This window comes from Uloborus diversus, chromosome 2 (genome assembly GCF_026930045.1).
Source record: "Uloborus diversus isolate 005 chromosome 2, Udiv.v.3.1, whole genome shotgun sequence".
Taxonomy (NCBI): domain Eukaryota; kingdom Metazoa; phylum Arthropoda; class Arachnida; order Araneae; family Uloboridae; genus Uloborus; species Uloborus diversus.
The window spans coordinates 217,179,681-217,200,108 of NC_072732.1; the positions used below are offsets into that span (position 1 = coordinate 217,179,681).

Consider the following 20,428-nt stretch of genomic DNA (forward strand, 5'->3'; position numbering starts at 1 on the left):
ATAACATTGCTGAACATTATCAGGGCTTGCATTAACCAGGCCAGATGCAAAAAAATAACTAAATTTGGCAAAAGAAATTCTGATTTGGTAAAAGTATTGACAAACAGAAAGTTCTCTAAAATTTCCACAGAAAGAAGTATTTCCCAGGATTCTTAAAACTATGTCAAAGATTCTTACAAATTCCACAAACACATAACCAAATTGGAGGTCCAGCCCACTGCGAGAAATTTCGGTTACAGAATGAGAATTAAGTGTCTTTAAATATTATTTGTCGTATTTAACTCAAGTTCTGCTGCATACTTAAAATATAAGTGTTTTCATTACAAAACTCAAGGGAGGTAGTGGACTCAAGTGAAATTTTCTAAAGATGGAAAAGAATTCAGAGGATACAAAAGAGTTAATGGAATGATTTGAGAAGAAGTTGGAAAATAATCTCACCTCTCTTTTTCATGGCAGATATCCTGGGTACTGCAAGGAAATCCATGATGGCCTCAGTAAGGAAATGGCGGGAGCGGTGCCAGGTGGGTAAGCACAGAACCTGGCAGATTAATTTCAGCTGCTCCATGGGAAGGCTGAAAATAAAACAGAAATCTAAGTCATTTTTGTCAAAAACGTTAAGAGGTCTTTTAACCTTCAAAATTTTCGACTTTCTGGAAAAAAATATATGTTATGCAGAATTTAATTCTGAACTGTTTGATCTCTATTCATTACCATATGCAAAAAACTTTTAAAGTTATCCTACAAATGGGTAACCTTTCCTCACAGAGATTTATGTTAACAGCAGCTGTTTAAGCCTCTTTTTCTCAGGTGCCGGTTTCGTCGGTTTCTCGTTTTGCGTGCGTGATATCTCAGAAAGTTTCCTACATATTTCCGCAAACTTTTTAATGCATGTTTGTCTGTTTTTTTTTCATGATCTGAATATAAATTTATTATTTTTTTTTAATTTTTTACTTGTTTTTTTGAAATTGTATAGGTTAATATCAAAATTTTCTAAAAATGTGGGCGAAAAAATATTTTTTCTTTTAATAATAACTTTCATTTTTAGTTAAAATTTAGGTTCAGATCATAAGAATAAACCAGACAAACATGCAGGAAAAGTTTTATGGAAATATATATGAAACGTTCTGAGATAACATGTACACAAATCAAGAAACCGGCACCTGAGAAAAAGAGACTTAAACAGCTGCGGATAACATAAATCTCTATGTGGAAAGTTTACGTATTTTTACGATAACTTTAAAAGTTTTTGCTTATGGTAATAAATAAGGTATCAAGTTGTTCAGAATTAAATTATGCATAACATATATCTTTTTCTAGAAAGTCGAAAATTTTGAAGGTTAAAGGTCCTTAGCAATCACCTTCTAATATAGGCAGTCACTGTTTACATCTTCAGAAATTTTTGTATTACAAGAATTATTATTTTTTTTTTTTAAGCCAGTAGTTGGTAATCGGAAATTCATTAACATCCAACAAAAAGTAGAATAAGACCATAAATTAATTTCTTGATTAACAACTTTCATATTTTAAATATATTTCAATTTTCATGAAATTTCATAATTGCTCAGAGAGAAGTTTGAAATTTCTCTTTCCTGACTCTGTCATGATAATCAGATAGACATAAAAAGTATGAAGTTCATAAAATTTAACAAACCCTCATTGGATATTTATTTACTTTATTTTATTCTTATAAATCATTTGACATTATTCTTCTTTCCAAGAAAACTTAACAAATAAAGTATTTCCTCTTTTAAGTAGAAAACAAATGGTACTGTAAATGAACTTGGGATAGCTTCACGGATTTTCATGAAAAATGTGGCATAATCCGAGGAAATTTGTTTAAAAATGATGTATCAAAAAAAAAAACAGCACTAAATCAACAGTTTTAAGGATATTTGCAATAGTGTGGCAATATTAAAGAAAAGAAGTAATAAAAATTTATTTTGGACAAAAAAAAACTTTAAAGAAAAAGCTAATCACTCACACAGATAAGATTCTCATTCTATAGACATAGTTTGGAGTCCCAGGCTCACAGTCCAGACCACAGAACTCCAAGATATTGCGACGCATGAGCTGCAACTGAAAAAAGAAAAGTGTTTAAGCTAAGTATTTGCTCTAAACAGGTTTGGTACATTTCTGTCAAAGTCGTTAAACTCCTAGGCCTTAACTGGTTAAAAAATCAGCATGGCAAAAACTAGTTTCTACTATTAAAAAAAAGTAGCAGAAAACTTGTCACTAAATCTGTGCTTTCACATATTTCCAGGGGCCGTTAATGGGTACATGTACATACTCATTTCATACAATATTGAAAAATAACAGAAACTATGCCCACATATAAAGAAAAAACACGAATTTATCAAAACCACAGCCTCCTGACACCTACATGAAAGGCCTGCTAGTCACACATCTAACAAATGTCATATTTGCCCAACAGAGCTAATAAAGTACAATAAAGACATTTGCCTGGTTTAGTATCACTCAAAATGTAATCAGACTTTTAAGAGATATATGCTTTCATAGAGCTAATAAGATGAAGTATAAAAGCATATTTAAAGGAAGCCTGATCACATTTTTAGTGATACTCAATTAAGCAAATGTCTTAATTAATTTGCAGTCACAGAAAATAGTATCTAATGCAGCACTTTGTGCACATATAAATTTTTCTAAAAAACAAGAGATAAAAATTCCTATCATTTGAAAAATCACCAACTAACATATTTTTAAAAATCAGCAAAAACAAAAGGAAAAAAACCCCCAATGTCAAAATTTTCTTTGAAAGTATAACATAGCTGTACCTCAAAGCCAGACTAACGTAAGCCACATAATCGCTACTTTACAAGAGAGAGGGAAAATGTTTGCCTGACGCAGGATGGTGCTTTTGATTTTTTAACACTGGTAAAAAAGTACAAAAGATTTTTTTTTAGAATTACGTTCATGTGGCTGGATGAAAAAGGATTCTACATGTAATGCACTAATGAACAGGAAACTGCAATATTTGGACTTATACTAATCTAGCTCTGAGGTATATATGCCGTAACGCAACATACATTAAATGTTTCTACGAATGTGAAATGGTTCTAAAACTTTCAATGGTTTCTGAATTTTAATTTTTCAACACTGACAGATTATATGCCTAATTAATAAATTTAAAAAAGTCCAAAAAAGTTACAATTGCTGTATTTTCAATTTTTATTTCATTTGTAATGTTTAATTATTGATTGGATATTGTTTCATTTGCCAACTTTTTTAAAAATTACATCCTATACATAGAAGAAAAATGTTTAGAAAGCACATGCACAAAAAATGATTAAATAAACAAATTATAAAGTAAAATAAAATAAAACCAAACACACAGAAAAAAGACTTAAGTAAACTGATTTTATTTAATGCACAGATAATAAAACACAATAAGTTGTAATAAAAATTTCATTTTCAGTTAAGTAAAACGAATAAGTATTCAGGAGTTTTTCATCTTTTGTAAATTTTTTCGAGAATGTTTCCAACTTTCCCCATTTCTGTCAGCATGCCATCAATGTCTTCAAAACAAGTAGTTACATCTTTAGAAGGAATACTCAAAAAGATCTAGCAAAGTAAAGGAAACTAACCTCATCAACATTCAGGAACAACAAGCGATGCAGTAATTCTATGAATGCATCCGAAACCCTCTGCATATTAGCACACACTATCAAAAGAAAAGACACAAGAATTCAGATATTTTCACGTAAAAGGAAAAAGCTGCTACAAAATAATTATTTGCATACTTTGGCTCAAACTTCACATACAGCAAATTATTTTTTGTTTGCAACCTTATGGTAGGCAATGTATGTTATCAGTAGGGGGGGGGGGGCTTACAAAAAGTCAGAACTTCCAGTGAGTAACAAATTAAGAATCCAAAAAAAAATCATGCTGAAAGATGATAAAAATGAATGCTTAATTTCACCTTAAATACTTTTGCTATGTTGTTTTTTTCGGTTATTTTCAATGCATTAATTTTCCTCTTTTTTCTACTTGAAGAAACACACTTTATACAGACAATATACGTATATGGACTATGCAACATCAACAACAGGGCATCCAGTATTACCATGGGTGTCCATATGCAAAATTGTAACGGGGGGGGGGGGGGCTCAGATATTTTCCCTATGGTTTAGCAGGATAGTTTCCCCATGGACACCGACTTCAGGACAGATTAGAGTTATTAAATTTGATATTTTCAAAAACTTATTCATTAATGGCTGGAGAAGAAATGTTTTACATATTTGCAAAGAAAAAGTATTGAAAGCAAAAACATACTGATTTCCAATAGGGGGGGGAGGGGCTCAAGTCCCCACTTGTCCCCCTATATGGGCGCCCATGAGTCTTACCGAAGATTCCAAACGGAAGTTTTCTAAGTAGCATCAGAAATAAGAATAGGAACTCGGCAAAATTGATTGATTGGGAGTTTAGAGTGTTAAATTAAGGGATTCAGCAGTCACACCTTTCACACATTACATTACCCAAAACAAATTAAGGCAACAGAGTAACTCACCAGCTCGGATGAACTTGAATTTCACGCCATTTCCTTCCTTGAAGTAAACAGGTTTTGTCCATGATGAGGGACTCAGATCTAGTCATAAAAAATAAGGAATAATGGTCATATCTTATAAAAAGAAATAATTAATATATGAAGTATTTTTTCTTTTATTGACTTTTCAAATCAGCAAGTTTCCCTGCCGCACCCTGTATATATTGGCTGTTTAAAACATTAAATATAATGCTGAAGAAAAATGTGAGAAAACCAAAAGACTGTGAAATTTATAATTTTATAGTCTTTTGGTTTTCTCAGTCACATTTAGTAACATAGTCTCAGCGTTCAAACATTTATAAGTAAAAGGTTGAAAAATTCCGACTTCTATGGCTAAATAAGACTATAAACATCAGAAAATTACAAGTTTACCCAGTAAAAGAATACCATTTAAAACTTAATTTGCTAGAAGATAAGTTTTTACCAGTTAGCTATTATTTGTTTTGAATCTGTTTTATACAATCATTTTTTGTCATAAAACAGACAAACTTTTTTTTTACTAAATATAAATACTATAGGACTAAGGAACTGAATGTATACAAATTCAGATTTTGTAACTTTTATCGAAATACATTTGTTGATTCAAACAACTTAAATTATAATTCCTGACACTTTGGAATTATACTCCTATCTCAAACGTTAGAGAAATTAGTAGCCAGTGCATATGATTGTGAACATCAAAGATTTTAATTTTATGCACAAATTAATACACATATTTTAATTTTATGAATGCAGCACATGATTTGAAATATCATTTAATATATTTTTTAAAATGAAATACTCACCAAGATCAGGATCTAACTGAATAGGGGGTCCAATCATATCCTTCATTTCCTTGTCTTGCACAGAATGCTACAGATTCAAAGTATATAGGTTTCAAAATTAATACAACTTTATAAAAGTAACAACAATTTTATCAAAAAAAGTCAAATATTCCTTATAGTGTGTGATGGCTGTTCTTGTAAGTCTTACTTTGTATGCAAAATTGTCAGTGACCTTTCCATACGTCAAAGCATCGTAAAATTTACTATTCATTTTCTTTTATTCTTCAGAGCTGATTTTATCATGCATCAGAATAGCTATGACTGATGTTTTAATATCTTTATGTTTCTTGTTTGATGCAATAAATGTAAAATTAAAAATTAAAAAAAATCTGAAAAGAAAAAAATATTTTTATTTTCAACTTTTTCTACATGCAAAACTCCCAGCTTTTGGCTTTAATTATTTGTTTATTAATTTCATTTCTTTCCTATTTGTCTTACTTATTTGTTTATTAAATTTATTTTACCTTTTTTCTTTTCTTTCTCTTTTTTTTTTGAACAAATAAAATTTGAACAAATTGAATGTGTGGCTCTTTCAATTAGAACTACATGGTGACAGATACTGATCCATTCAGTTTACTTTTTAAATTAAGATAAGTTCTCTAACTATTCATTACATTTTTAAAAAATTATTTATGCGTTATAACGCTTAGATAAGATACGATTTTGTTTTATGCTATGATAAGGTTTCCATCATCATGTACTTTTTTAGTGTAAAATAATATGTTGAACAATTACAAGAGATCAGTCACAGTGTATAAGAAAAACTGCAAATTTGTATGTAAATAAACAAAAACCGGAACAAATGTAATATACGAATAACTGTAACTTTGGAGTAAACGCATATGCAAGAGTAAAAAATCTGCTACACACACAGAAAGAGGGATCTATGTAGTTTTGAAAGTTGAAGTTAAGATAGAATAATGAAGTGTAGTTAAATTTAGAGCAAAACATTCTAAAAATGCAAAATTAATTTATAAAAATAAAATCAATTCATTTCAATCATGATTTAAATCAAGATGATTTAAATTAATAAACTCGGTTTGGGAGCAATTTGATATTGAATATTAAAAACTTTTAGTGTTTATAAAAAAAAAGTAGTGAGAAACAGATTTTCAACTAAAGGTTAATGCAATAACAGTGGGAGAAGTAAAATCACAGCAAAGCAATTTATACGGACAAAAGTATTTCCTTCCTCTCTCAATGCTGTGAGGGAAAGGCATTTATTTACCTGGGATGTTATCACTTGCTGTTGTTGTTGTTGTTGTTGTTGTTGCTGCTGCTGAAACTTAGCCTGCTGCATTTTGGCATTCATAACCTCTGTGGAGAAAAAGTCATCATATATTCACAGAGAATTTTCTTTGAAAAACATTTTTTTTCCTCTGGCAGCAATTATTAATCTTTAATATTTAATTAATAATGAAGTAAAAACACCAAAAGAATCAATTCTTTGTATTTCTATATAATCATATAAATAATAGTCGATGATAAAGTAACCCGCGTGTTTCAACAATGAAACACGCGAGACGACAATGAAAACTTCTCACCACGGTATGATAATTTAATAATATGTTTTGGTAATGTTTAACATGCATGAAAAAGCTTTATTGTGACAAGGCTGAGCTGGATCCAGCAACTTAACAGTTCTAAATATGTTACATTAAGTTCAAATCTGGAGATGGATTGAGTATTTTCTAAACTTTAGGACAATTTTCGAGGACCTACACGCAAACGCTGAACACCGTGTGCTTCTTATCGCTTTCTTGATAAAAAATAAAATTGTTTCCGATAACCAAATTTTTGGCTAAGATTTTAAAATTGGTTTTTAAAATAATTAAAAGAACAGTATGATTCATTATTTCATCAAAATATTCCAAACTACCAAGTCCTAATGCTGATATGCACCCTCACACAACACCTTCACCGTCCTGATTAAACTGATCCAACTAAGTTCTTAAGATTAAGTTCCTATTTTTTTCTTCTATTCACAATTATACAGCAATTTAATCAAAAATCTTAAATTTATTTTCATCTATAAGTAAGACGTTGTTCCAAAACATTTTGAGCTTATTTATCATTGATTTTACGACGGAAAGCATAAGTTTACTGTTTTTCGCACGAACAAGAAAATTTCTGCGGTAAGAGGTCCCCTTTAATCCAGCTAATCAGAGAACTTGGCGAACAATTTTAGGTGGAAATTAAACATAAAATGTTTCATTCAATTCTGCAGAAACTTTTTCAGCGCTCAAATGTGTATTTTTCATAATTTTTTTTTACTGTAAATCTCTGAACACGCTTTGTTAACTTTGCCAGTTGACCTTTTCTTACCTTGTTTTCGATCTGATTCTTGTCTTGAAAGCATTTTATCAAGCACTTCACTATAGAATGGTATAAATTAACTAATTTAGAAACATTTCAAACCAATTTATGGCTACTGTGAGGGAAAAAAATCAAATTTTGAATCTTGTTTGTTGTTTTCTACGCATACCTGCCATTTTAAAATAATAAGCAGAATATTAGGGAATAAATAAACAAAAAATTAAAGGCAAATGACTTTACAGTGTCATTATGATGCAAAAATAATAAAATGATAATTTTAATCATGAAATTATTTGAAAATATTTCAGTGTACGATGACTTTTGTGGTGTATTTTTCTCTGTCTCATCGTTTTTTAATAAATTTCAAAAATAAAATTTGGCGATATTTTGAAAAAAAAACTACTGAGTTTTATTCAAAATGCCATAAGAATAGTGTAAAAAAAAATTGGACTTCATATTCGAATTCCGTTTTGCGTTATTTTGGTTTTACTGCAAATTTTCAAGGTGTACGAACGCTTTTGGGGGTCACTGTATTTACATATAAGTGAGCGTGGTTTTGGTTGTTTTTTGCTATAATTTTTATCGAGTGTACAACACCATTTGACCCCCCTTGGAAAACATCAAAATGACAGGCCTGGTTATGGACCCTTAATTGTCTGGCTGCAATTCTCGATTGTAAAAACTTTAATTTGTCAAAACATATTTATCATTTCCAATGTTAACTTGCGTAATTGTAATTTTTAATCTTTCAATATATTTGATTTCACAAAAAAGAAACTCTAGAAGGCCCAATGCCACACTTTGTTCCCAATCAGTTTTCTATCTTTTATTTCACACTAGCAGTTCTTGTAGGTCTTTGCACGTAGTAGAAAATTAAAAGATCATTTGGTTCGCCTATATCTTTATATAAATAATGGATGATGAATTTCTCTCCAATATGCTATGTAAATTTGCTCGTCCATGTTATGGTAACTTGCTCGTCTATGTTATGATGATTTTCCGGGTAAAATGTTCGTAAAATTGGAATAGAATAAGAAAAAAATTGAATTTTCGAAAAATTCGCTTCAAGGTGCACATCTTCATGATACAAATTAATTTTGTGCCAAATTTCATGAAAATTTGTCGAACGGTCTAGGCACTATGCGCGTAATAGACATCCAGGCAGAGATCCAGACTTTCAGCTTTATTATTAGTAAAGAAAATAAGTGTTTATCAAAAAGACAAAGATCAGCACTCACCTGTGATGTACTCCTCCACAATGTGCTGGGAGGGTCGCACGAGAAATTCCATGATGTTGTCCACCATTTCATTTTTGGTGCCTCCTCGCAGACCAAGGACTTGTCTCAACTGCTGAAGAGAATTCATGTTGCACCTGAAAATGTAACGAGTTATGTCTAGAGCCCGGACACTTTGCAAATGCATGCGAGCATACACAGTGTGATCTAAAAATAAGTGAATATTAAGAGATAGAATAAAACAAAGTCATTCCTTAAAGCTAATATTCATTCAAAATAGGATTCATTTAACTCAATACAAAGTTTTGAACGGTCAACTAATGAATCCATCAACTTCTTAAACTCGAACGGAAAATAGTCACACGGTGATAGATTCGGTGAGTACAGAGAGTAGTCAAGGTCACAAATCTGCAACAAATAGAACTTTGTACAATGATGTTCCAGCCAATCAAGCAGCAGTGGCAGAAACGCTAAAGCACATTCCTCAAACCTGAATTTAAAAAGTCTGTGGATAAATTCATTGACCCTTTAAAACTTTGAATTGAATTAAATAGATCCTAGTTTGATGAATAAATATTTAAAGCATATTTCTTAATTTTTAATGCACATTAAGTATTTTTAGTACATATCTGCATGCATATTTTAATGATTTTTTTGTTTTTTAGTGCACATAATCTGAGCTCTAGGGCCCTGATTCCAAGCACATTGGTACTTCAATGTACAGTATACTTTGCATACTTTTGTAGGAAGGGGGAGGGGGACATTAGTACTGACATTAGTGAAATCAGGATTATTTTTGTAAAAAGTCATGATTTGTTTTTAAAAAATGAACTTTTTTATGACTATGGTTAATATGAAATCACTGCTTAAACATTTTGTTCGTTAAGTTGTGCTTGCTGCTTAATTTTAGTGCAAGCCACAAGCATAATATAAGGTGATCGAAAAGTCAATCCACCCTTTGTATTTTCTTTGAAAAAAAAAACTATTAATTTTAATTTTTAATTATTAATCTTGTTGACAAGGCTATACTTTTTGTTGTGCCAGAAAATTTTTATTTTTCATGTACATGCAGACTGATACTTTCAGAAGCTTTTTATTTGTAGAGTAAAGTTTTCTAAATATACTAATAGAGTACAGTGTGTGTATTAGCAGGGATATATAATCTTTTCCTTTTTAAATATAAGTAGGCATTTCTATATTTTTTCACAATACCACTTACTATGAATAGTTCTAACAAATAACAGCCTATGTGATCAAATTTATGGCTTTATTTTTCATTTTGTATTAACCTGAGTTTAACTGTATTCTTAAAAGTGCTTTTTTTATTTAAACCTCTTTTTAAATAATTTAAAAACTTCAGCTATTAATTAATTTACATTTATAAATTATTTAAAAGTTGAACTTGTTACATTTAAAAATTACAAAAAGGTTATATTTTTAAGTACAGTCAAACCTTGATAACAACAAATGCCTCGGATCAAGATAATTGTTTCATGTCAACCGGATTACTTCTTATCTGATAAATTATTAAGTTCATGGGACCAAACAAGTATTTGATTTAAAGGGATACTAAACATTAAGCAATTTCACAATAATGAGGTTTGTCTGCATTACTTTACCAAAAAACGGTAAACCAAAATAATGTGATATAAAGCCAATATAAGATCAAATGCATATTCATTACTAAAATCAGATGTAACAGATGACCTAGTAGTACACTATAAACATGGGAAAACAAAAGAATTGAGCATTTTTATATGGGATAATTTAACATTTTTCGATAAATATATTGTATTAATTGTTCTACTTCAACATTTATTGTTTTAAAGCGAAATAGTATTTTGCTGTCCCTCTTGCTGTTACACCCCCAGGTAAGGATCACTCCCCGCCCTCCCCACCCCCTAGGTATACACTGAAGAATGATTTTCAAAAGCATTTTTGACAGAAACTCACTTTTCGAGCTGCTCTCTCCGCCTCTTGACTTCTGGATGTGACGCTTCGAAGGGGAACCCACTGAACTTCATCACACTCTTTCGGATTTGTTTCTCCTGTGAAAGAGAAGAATGTGAGGATCAAGACATGATCATATAATGGAACAGAAATAATTTTTTTAAGAAAGAGTTTAAGAGAAGCATAACAAACTTTAATGATTGGGAAAACAAGAAAAAGCAATCATAACTTGATTTGGGCACTCCAGCATTAGAAAGGTTCACATGAAATTACATTACGAGGACAAACAATATTAAACAAAAGAGTGGAGATAAATATAGACTGCTCAGTTTACCCTTCTTGGCTATTTTAAAGAATGCACAGTTCACTGCCATAAATTGGTAAGTTTACCATTTTTTGTAGTTATCTGGGACGTGCGACGAGCTGAAGCTTGATGGCTGTTACTCATTTACACGAGTAAAGAGATCACTAATCAATTTTATTAAAGAGGGGGCCATAGTGGCTCGATCCCAGTCTGTCAAAAATCCTCCATGTTTGTTAATGGCGACTAGGGCACGTTACAGAGGTCGTGGTCACCAAGTGCTCCAAGTGAATCAATACTTCTGGAGGTGCTGGACCGAGGATTGCTCTGCTTCTGGTCTGAATCAAAACTGTCTTCAGGGTCCCATCCAACTAGTTAAACCACAAATAGTGGTAGGTATGGAGGACCCTGGAGTATGAAGTCTTATTAAAGATGCGACAGATGAGAGAGCATATTTCAAGTACGTAACAATCTAATTTTTGAGCTGTTATGGATAGCATCAACCTTCAAACTTTTAAATTAAACACACATATTTATGTACAAACATATGCCATAATTTTTTATAAGCCATTGATTGATTAACAAATGTGGATGGCCAAACTTTCTTCTCACAAGAAAAAAGTAATTGTAGCATACCTACAGGAGCCACAACAGCAAAGAAAAGTTGAGATTGGCTCCAAAATAATTGAATAATTTCATACATAATAAAATCATATACATACTGTAATGAAATTTTACAGTGAAATAAAGACTTCAAACTAAGCAATAAGCCATGAATTAAGATAGCGAAAATATCTCCAAGTCCTTGAACAAAAGTTACATTTTGTAAAAAATGGAATCCCTTTCCACCTCTAAAACGATAACACTTTCTCTTACACTCACCGCAAACATCCCCTGTTTCCGGTAGATGATTCTGTGCAGCAAACGCAGGGTGTAGAGAGAGGCTGCACGTAGCTGGTGGGCAACTACAATAAAAAGGAATACAGATTAGAAACAAACAACACGAACATAAACTTAAATTAAGCTTCGCATGCATGAGCCAATACACAACATCAACATCTATTTATTATAGAGTTGGATCTCAATTTAACAAATTCATCGGGATCAAGACTTTTCTACCTTAAATCGAGGTTATTCGTAATAAAAGGGAGCATTTTTTTTTTTTTTTTTTCACTTACCTTATTGGAAGCCCTAATTAGCAACTGCACAAAAATACCCATAATTAGAATGTGTATTTTTTATTCAGCATTCCACGACTAATTACACATTAGTTAAGTTGAAATTTTACTGTGCTGAGTAATATATTTTGACAATTTCCTTGATACTTGACTCGAAATAGTTCTCTTTCGACTTTATAAAGAGAAAAAAATACTGTGTCCTTTACAGCCTGCTTTTCATATGTTTTTAGTTTCCATTCCATGTAAAGTGTTGGAAAAAGGAACAGCTTTAATGAGTTTTATTATCGCTTTCTGCAACAGAATCGCTATTCTTTGGTTGCCTCCTCGCCCATCAAATATTGCTGATTCCTATATCATTTGAAAAACAATAAAAAAAATTTTTTTTTTTTGGCTGTTAGAATAATTTGTTAATTTGGGGGTTTATTATTCAGTAAATAAGGGTTTTTGCCTTCATTTTGGTCGGGGGGAAAAGAAAAATTCACTAAATCGCGAAATTTGTTAAATAGGATTTTGTTAAATCGGGGTTTGACTGCACATATAGAATCAAACAAATTTTTTTCTCATGGAGCTTAGTTATAACAAGCAGGAATTTCCATATAAAAGGGATGCTTTCTCTATCATATGTCCTTAAATGTATAGTAGCTAATATACTATAATAATATACTAATATACTATAGGAATGACAATATGAGTAAAAACTAAAGGTAAGGTAAAGGTTTAATCTGCACTCCCTAAACTCTCACTATACCCCTGTAGGTGACTGTTGACAAAAATCAGCATAAAAAAACACAGTAGCCCATTATGCCACTGATGCAATTATACTGTGGATGTTATCACCTCCTTCAGCTATTCTTAGAAGTACATTTTAAGAAAACGTTTTTTATAATGAAATAAGCATATTCTAATGCAGAAGTTCCAAACCGTTGATTGCGAGCTACTAGTAGCCATCTGAGTTTCGATTGTACTTTTATGCCATGAGACCTTTAACTTCCCCAAAATGAGTAAGAAAATTCAAAAATAAAAATGTCCATCTTTCATCACTTAATTTTCCTGTTTGTATACAAATGAATGAAGTATGAAGTGAAAAGGGGAGCGCTTGAAACGAGCGCGAGCACTGAGACCTCAGGTCTATTGTGCTGTCCCCGCTAACACTACTAAAGGAGCCAGTAACAAAAATAAATTTCAGCAGTTGCCTAACCGAAATTCTAGGCAGTTCCCAGGGATCTACATAGTGGTATCCCTAGTGCTCAAATCTTTGCGCAGAGTAGAAGCCATTCACATAGCACATGAATTGAGCTTTCATCAGCCATATGACATCCTCTACACGAAGGATTGTCGGTAATACCCATCAGATTAAGATGCCTATTAAGAGAGCAGTGTCCAGTTAGTAACCCGACAGACTTCCCGACTTCGTATACATAAGAAAACGTGAGGATGAATACATGTAAACTTCAATGGACCCCCTCCGAAAGGAAATCCTGGCTATGTTAAAACTGAGTGTAACTCCTACAAAACTTTTAAGGGGTTATTCTAGTCAAGAGGCTTATTTTTAAGGTGATTTTACAGGCATAGTAGAAAAAAAACTAGCTAGTTTCACTATCCATTTTTATCAGTCTTTTATTAATACTTTAAAAGCATTAAAATGCATAATAGTTGAAAAAAAAATTCAAAATTGCATTTGGAGGCGGCTGGCAAAGTGGGGACTCTAAAAAAAGGGGGGGTCTCCTGGTTGACGTGATTCCAATCCTCCAGGTGATCTGAAACATAAAGTCAAGGTTAATTCTTATTAAACAAGGATGTAGACAGGGTTCATACTCTATTTGAATGACAAAATTCCATGACTTTTCCAAGACTTTTTCATGACTCCAATGAAAATTTTCATGACCCTGTTACATAAAGAAAATAGCACTATTTAATCTCAAACTTACTAGTTTTTGGAAATGAGCATTAACAAAACGTCTATATGAATACTACAGCCTCATTGAAGCACTTGCTCGTAATGGAAAAAATACAAGTGTACACTTAAAAAACTAAACTATTCTTATTTGTAAGACAAATAAATACTTTTGTGCTGAACAGTAAAGTAAGAAAAAACAACGTCAAAAAAGCACAAATTGCCAATAACAGCAGACAAGTGTTTCGGCGTTACAGGGAACGCCTTTTTCAATGCAAAAAATAATGAGTTTATGGATGAAAAGACATCCGACAAAAGATGCTGTTACTTGCAATTTGTGCTTTTTTGACGTTATTTTTTTCTTACTTTACTATTCTTATTTGTCTTCATTATGTAAATTTAAGTAACGTGAAAATGCAGTGAAAAAAATATGATGCTTAAATATCTAACTTTTTTTTTAATGAACAGGCAGAATGATATTGAATGGGACAAAGGTTGAATGAGTGAGTCATCAATAAATTTTTTCAGAAGTTTCAATAAATTTGCTTCAAAAGTTACCTTTTAGTGTCAACAGAGCATTTAATCATCCACGTAACTTGACAGTATTTTGGTTCTTTCAAGTAAAGCCACATTGTTTAGTTCTTTTAAGTTTCTAAACCAGATCTTTTTTGATTCATTACTGAATGGTTTTTTCAATCTTCTGATTTAAAAGTATACTTGTTTTGTTTACTTATTTGCACATTTTCTAGTGTATATAAATTAATAGATTCAGAAATTCCAGAACATGTTAAATTCCTGACATTGAGCGTAGCAGTGGGTCGCATGGATTAGTTTTGCGGGCCGTATGTTGGGCACTACTCTTTTAGAGTATTAGAATTCCTCTTTTTCTGTATTCTATCGTCTGACTAAAGATCTTTATTTTTTAAAATCTTCAATAAATTAAGATAAACTCTGATAAATTTAATAATAAAGTTCTTACGAGTGATGGAATTGAAATTTGGATGCAATTGAATTGCCTTTAATGAGTGGGCGTGGCAAAACCAAGAACGTGCAAGTTCGCTACTACAGAATATGAAACATAAGAAGTGTTGAAAATAACAGTTTATTCAAAATCTCTCAGTGATGTCCAAGCAGAAAAATCACATCGCAAAAAAAGGCAAGCTGCTGCGACAGAAGTGGATGCAATGAGATTTCAAAATTCAGACATGATTTTGGGATCGTTCAATTTTTCACTTTTAATAGCTTTTATGCACTATATATAGTGTTAAATCATTCAAGATTTCTTTAATGCTTTTTAAATTACCGTTACTTTCTCTTTGTCCAAGACATTTTTCCATGACTTGAAATAAATTTCCATGACTTTCAATAAAAATTTCAATTTTCCATGACTTTTCCAGGTCTGAAATTCGCTTAACTTTTTTCCATGACTTTCCAGGATTTCCATGACTCGTACGAACCCTGTGTAGAATTGTCTGGACGTAGCCGATTTGATTTTTTTTTTTCACAAAATGGCATCTTTTTGAAAAAAAAAATCATTCTTTGGCTCCTGTTTTGAACTTTGGTAATTTTTTAAAAATAATAAAAATCAAAATATTCAAAAAACCCTACGTGGGGACAATTTTGATAGTACTAACAAAGTCGGTACCAAATTTCAAGTAAATTGGTGTATTAGAACTTGAAATATCTTGTCAATGGTATTGAAAAAACTAGTTTCCAGAAAAACGCTTTTAAAGTTCGCAGGCTCCTTTCAGCAAAAGAGTGTATTTCAACAAAATTAACTGTAACTCCAAAAATAATTTGAACTTCCATAAATCCTCTTAGAAACTTATTCTTAAAGGTCTAAACTCTGAGAATATGAAGGAAAAAAATTCGATCTTTTTGAATTTCTAGACTAGAATACCCCCTTAACTGGAGTAACTAAATATAAAAAATGCCACGCACTCCAATTGATGTTTCCGAGTTGAGTTCCACGTCCCTGGCAGTTCTCCACCACTGACTTGCGTTTGTCGACGGGCACCAACTCGAACCGCTGAGGTGCTTTCTTTTGTCTCTTGCCAGTCACCTCGGTAGTCTCATTGAATGTGCCTAGAAAAGAATACAAATGTGAATGGCAATCGTTCTCAAATAACCATCGTAGTCAATTTGGGCTTTCAAAGGCTAAGTGAAGAGACAAAAAGTTGGATTTAAAAAATGGAATGACAGGTCAATATTAAATAGGTTGATATGCATGATACCAGTGACGTCACTGGGGGGGGGGGGCAGTCCCCCCTGATGTCACCTGTTTAGGGGTGAAACCCAAAGTGGAACTGTTTCTAGTCATATTTTTTGTAATAGTTACTGTTTTGGCATGACTAAAAAACATACAGTCGAACCTCCATATATCGAACTTCCACATATCGAAATTTTCTACATATCGAAATCCCAGCAAATTGCTATGTTCATTACATAGAAAAATTGTTTCTATATATCAAAAAAATCTCTTTGTATCGAAAAAAAATTTCGAGACATTCGTGGATTTTTTTCCATTGTAAACTGTTTGTCTCATGAAAGATGAAGGTTAGGGGACAAAACTATGTTCACTAAAGGTTGCTACAAAACTCATAAGGAATCTGGGGTTGAGGGATGTGTGTAGATAGGTCGTTGTTCTATTCCGGGGTTCTTAAATTCCCTCAAGTTATTTCCAATCTTAGTTGTTACAAGTAACACTGTAAAATCAGTTTCAAGTTATCCCTTTAGTCTGTTGATTATCATTCCTAGTCTTATTTTAGTTTCAGTAAAAATCATTCAAGTTAAGTAGATTGATTTTTTATTTTTCTCACAATTACATTGTCAAAAGGAAAAACCCCTAATGTTGCGGATCAAGATGGATTGCCAAAGAATGAAGATGAATGAAGGAGCAAAAATGTAATTTCTGTTAATTGTTTAATTATTAACCTCCTTTTAATCCGATGCTCGTATAAATTAGAAATTGGGTTTCATACATGAAAATTAGCTTTAATTTTAATGTTTTAGGTGATTATTTATGATAAAATTAGATCGTTTCTATATATCGAAATTTCTATGTATCGACTTGCCACTAGAGGGCGCCTGTGATGCAGGCAGTGTTATTGCTGCTAATTTGATAAGTGTTTTTTTACTATAATTTTTCATTATTACTGTCTAGTTTTAGGTTTTTATACTTCACTTTATCATGTAATTTAGTTTTATTGTGTTTTGGGGGCTCATTTTTGCTGTTATTGTATTCTTGAAGTGTTTTTGCATTTTTTGGAGCTAAGCCTAACATGTGGTGATCTCCTGGTTTTTGATCTTGTGTGCTTTATTGGGTGTAGCAACTCTGTTTATTTACTGCTGTTTTTAGTATTTATTGTGTTTTTTTGCATTTTTATCTTTCTGTTTTGCCTTTTGGAACATATTCACTGAGTAGAAATGGGTGTTATATGCATTATGAAAGAGGTAAAGAGTGGGAAGGGGGACAGGTGGATCTCTTGTGATTTATGTCATATGTTCTGCCTGTATAAGGGGGAAAATGAGTCTGTTTTTGAGGAGGATTATATTTGCACTAAATGTGCTGAACTCTCAGACTTAAGACTTAAGATGCTAGTTTTGGAAGCCCAGTTAGCATTAGGGTGTAAGCCAGTTGTAGAGGGTATAAATGTTCCAGAGATTCAGGGGGAAGTTTCAAATGAGGAGTTAGATTGGGAAACTAAGGGTGTAATTTTGGGGGACTCTATGGTAAGGGAGGTGGGTAACACAGTTGGGAGAGTAAAGCGTAAGGTGGCTAGGTGTTGTTTACCAGGGGCTCGGGTAAAAGACGTTAATATGGTTGCTGAAAAGAAGGGAGTATTGAATAAGGAGGACATGGTTACTTTGTGGGTGGGAACAAATGATGTAGGCCACAGTAAAAATGAGGAGTTTTCTAGGGAATGGGAATCCCTGTTGGATAAAGCAAGCAGCTTTTCGACGAATGTCCAAGTGGTTGGTTTGCTTCCCAGGTATGGAGTGCATAGGAGCTGGCTAAATCAACCTGCGAGGTGTATGAACTTGCTACTGAAGTCAATTTGCGAAAAGCGCAGTATCAGGTTCATTGATGTATGGAGTCATTGTAAACGGGATTGGATTGCTAGGGATGGCCTGCATCTGAGCTCTACAGGGGTCAAAATGGTTAGTGGATTTATTTTAAGGGCTTCGGAGTCAAAAAACTAAGTTGGAATGGGGGGCATGGTTCAAGCATCAGGTATCGTGAGAATGAAATTTTTTTGGGTATTGCTAGAAATGGAAATAAAGTGACTAACAAGAGTAGTAATGTTAACAATTGTAATTTAGGAAATTTCAGGGTGTTAAATAAAAGCAACTTAGGCATGCTTAAAGTTTTCTATACCAATGCTCGCAGTATTAGGAACAAGATGGATGAATTGAAAAGCATAGTTATGGATGAGAAGTTGGATGTTATTGGAATTACAGAGACATGGGCTACCGAATGTGATGCAGAGTTGTTACATATTGCTGGGTATAATTTGTTCAGACAGGATAGAGTAGGTAAAAGAGGTGGTGGGGTGTTATTTTATGTTAGAGACAATTTTATTTGCAATGAATTGGTCATAAATGATAAGCCTACTGATATTGATATGGTTTGGCTGGAGTTGATGAGCAGTAAGGGCAAAAAGCTACGCTTTGGAAACATTTATAGGCCACCTAATTCAAACCAGGGACAAGATGAACAGATGTACCGTATTATTAGTGACATGTCCAGTAAGGGATCCGTTATCATAATGGGGGATTTCAATTTTCCGGGTATTGATTGGAATAATTTTTATCCTGGTAATGGCAAAGAAGAGGAATTTTTAAAAGTAATTGGTGACTGTTTCTTAGATCAAGTTGTAACTCAGGGAACTCGAGAGGAGGCCATTTTGGATCTAGTTTTTTTGTGACATAGGTAGTTTTGTTCAGGGGTTGAGTGTAGGGGAGCATATTGGAGATAGTGATCATAACAGCATTAGGTTCCGGGTTAAATTTGAAGTGTGCAAAGATGATAATTTTAGGTTTGTGCCCAATTTCAGAAACACCGATTTTGTTGCACTTAAGCAGAGCTTGAAAGAGGTTTTTTCGTCAGGTTTGGAAAATAGCGACGTAGATCAGCAGTGGACGGAATTTAAGGATAAACTTGCTAATACCGTTGGGGACTATGTTCCGTTTAGGAGAAAAGGTGTTACAGTGAAACCTCTGTAAGTTGACCACTTGCGGTGCAGTACTTAGGTGGTCAACTTAGACAGGTGGTCAACTTATAGAGGGTGGTAATGATTTTTTTTAATATTTTGTCATTTCTTTCACCATGGACCATGTATTCATTTCTGGAATAATTGGCACTTACTCTTTCTGTTTAACTCACTTTATTGTTTAACATTACTTTGAAACAATAATTAAAAATGTTATTCAAATATTTTTGCTTTTTTTCCTCGTTTTTTACTAAATTAGACACTGGTTTTAGAAATTCCGTATGTGTCAGCTAATTTTCTCCGACTTTCTACCTTTTTATATAATTTTAATATTTCATACATTTTATCAATCTCAAGTTCAACTAACTTTCTTTTTGAAACCATTTTATGTAAAACTTTTATACAAAGAGTAACAAGCTGGACTCTCCTAGTTCATAAAGGCAGTTGAAAATGAAAATATACTATCTCTTAATCCCTTGCACCAGAAATAAGTAACTTTTCTCTTTAGCACAATTCCAGTGTTGCCTCAAAATATTGCTACTGGAAGAAAAGACTTTGTACTTTTTCTACTGACACCAGTTTTCTGTTTTCATTTAACAGAGAGTACAAAAAGCAATCTCAAATAGAACAACAAAAGAAAAACAAATTCGGAGAATAAAGAGCAGCATAAGCTTTGTGCTGCTGTTTTATTTAGTTGGTAAAATGTTGGTCTAAAGCGTCAAAATTATTCTTGGAAAGCTATAAAAAATAATAATAATAAAAGAAAATAATTTGCTTGATTAAATTTTAAAAAATAAACCAAGTGGTCAACTTACAAAGGGTTTTTTACATTATTCCGAACCAAATTTGTTGTACATTAGTGGTCAAGATAGACAGGTGGTCAAGATAGAGAGGTGGTCAAGTTACAGAGGTTTTTTTCATTATATAAGATAGGTCCAATTCCGTTCCCGACAAAA

At 32.5% G+C, this 20,428-nt stretch overlaps 1 protein-coding gene across 1 annotated transcript in view; it reads right to left on the bottom strand.

Moving 5' to 3' along the window:
- LOC129216811 (protein DEK-like) overlaps window positions 1–20,428 on the bottom strand; it is a 31,769-nt gene that overhangs the window by 583 nt on the left and 10,758 nt on the right. The window contains exons 3-12 of the mRNA XM_054851027.1: window positions 16,201–16,344; window positions 12,070–12,152; window positions 10,890–10,984; window positions 8,940–9,073; window positions 6,614–6,702; window positions 5,347–5,413; window positions 4,526–4,603; window positions 3,603–3,679; window positions 1,982–2,076; window positions 439–572 (exon numbers count right to left, since the gene is read on the bottom strand). Of these exons, the coding sequence (XP_054707002.1) occupies window positions 439–572; window positions 1,982–2,076; window positions 3,603–3,679; window positions 4,526–4,603; window positions 5,347–5,413; window positions 6,614–6,702; window positions 8,940–9,073; window positions 10,890–10,984; window positions 12,070–12,152; window positions 16,201–16,344 (996 nt within the window). The remainder of the gene's footprint in view (window positions 1–438; window positions 573–1,981; window positions 2,077–3,602; window positions 3,680–4,525; window positions 4,604–5,346; window positions 5,414–6,613; window positions 6,703–8,939; window positions 9,074–10,889; window positions 10,985–12,069; window positions 12,153–16,200; window positions 16,345–20,428) is intronic.